Source organism: Macaca thibetana, chromosome 8 (assembly GCF_024542745.1).
Source record: "Macaca thibetana thibetana isolate TM-01 chromosome 8, ASM2454274v1, whole genome shotgun sequence".
Lineage (NCBI taxonomy): Eukaryota > Metazoa > Chordata > Mammalia > Primates > Cercopithecidae > Macaca > Macaca thibetana.
Genome location: NC_065585.1, coordinates 80,108,529 through 80,109,941, shown reverse-complemented (window position 1 = coordinate 80,109,941; position 1,413 = coordinate 80,108,529). Strand labels below are relative to the sequence as shown.

At 33.5% G+C, this 1,413-nt stretch overlaps 1 protein-coding gene across 1 annotated transcript; it reads right to left on the bottom strand.

The window, feature by feature from the left end:
• Positions 1-668: 668 nt before the first annotated feature.
• On the bottom strand, positions 669-947 carry LOC126960684 (cytochrome c oxidase subunit NDUFA4-like). Its single transcript, XM_050800325.1, has one exon. It carries the CDS (start codon positions 915-917, stop codon positions 669-671), a length of 249 nt encoding a protein of 82 aa, XP_050656282.1. The 5' UTR covers positions 918-947.
• Positions 948-1,413: the final 466 nt, after the last annotated feature.

The window sequence follows — 1,413 nt, the reverse complement described above, 5'->3', positions numbered from 1 at the left end:
GTTTTATTAAATTTTGATCAGAAAATCTTACTTGAATTATTTTACTTTCTGGAATTTATTGAGGCTTTACTTGTGGTCTAGTCTGGTTAGTTTATATATATATATACAAGTGCACTGAACAAGGAATATTCTCTAATTTAGAGGAAAATAATATATTGCTATCCAGTTGCTTGTTAAGTTTTTGTTTGTATTTTCTATATTTTTATCATTTTTTTGTCCACTTATTTACCTATTTCATAAAAAGGTGTGATAAAGTCTCCTGTTATTAGAGTGTCTCTATTTCCCCTTCCATTTCCTGTAGTATCTCCTTTGTAACTGTTGCTATTGTGTCATTTGTTATGAATTGCAGACTTTAGCTTCAAGAAGTGTACTTCTTTGTCTTGGTTAATGTTTTCTGGCCTGAATTCTACCTTTTCCGATATCAAAATTGTAACTCCTGCATCATTTTTATTTGCATTTTCCTGTCGTATATTCACTCATCCTTTTAATTTTAACCTTTTATTTGTTTCAAGTTTCAGTTATGTATTAATCAGTGTATTCTCCAACACATTACATCAGCATGACTTCATACATCAAGAGGAGAAATATTTCCTGGTTATGTAGAAAATTGTGCAGACGGCTTCTGGAAGACTTTCATTCTAAAGCAGCTTTATATTGAAATATTTCATTTAAATATCTGGACCTTCTTTCTTCAGTTTGCTGTAATCTATATTCAGTGAGTAAAATTCATTTTGATCATTGGGACCCCATTTGTTCCAGGGCTCTGGGTTATTCTTTCTGTCCCAGCTAACATCTGGATTGAACAATGCCAGATGCAAGACAAATAGTGCTACTCCAGTACCTCCAGCTCCAATGAATACAAAGAGGGGGATCAAGCTCGGATGCTTCTTGGCCTGACTGAGAATCTGGAAGAGCATGTTTGTGGCAGAGGCCTCCGACTCAAAAGGAAAGAAAAAGCCTAGCCACTAGGTCCTGGGCTAAATAGTATCTCAATTTTAAACTTTTGAATTTGTTTATTTCAATTGTGTCTCTTGAATACAGCATAGTGTAGGGTTACCTTTGTTAGTCAATATGAAAATCTCTTTCAGTAATCAGGATAAGCTGTTACTTTTATTAATACTATTGATATGTTTGCTTTCAGTATTATCATATTGTTGTATGTTACATTTGCCACATACTATGTGGTCTCTTTTCCTTCCTATTTATTTTCCTTTAGCGTTTAGGAAAGTGTGTATATTTGTTGAAGTCCTTACATTTATACTAACACCTTTATATAATATCTTTAGTCCCCTCTATAGTAACTCACTGTCTTTAGGTTCTCTAATATGTGGAGTACTAAAGTTAGCTAGTACTAGCTAAAAAGGCAGAGTCACAAGGGACAAAGTAAACAAAGGTACTAGGGAGAATCTTTTT

What these genes read in the sequence shown, in the direction of transcription:
- LOC126960684 (XM_050800325.1), bottom strand. Translation starts at nt 917, where the DNA reads ATGCTCTTCCAGATTCTCAGTCAGGCCAAGAAGCATCCGAGCTTGATC.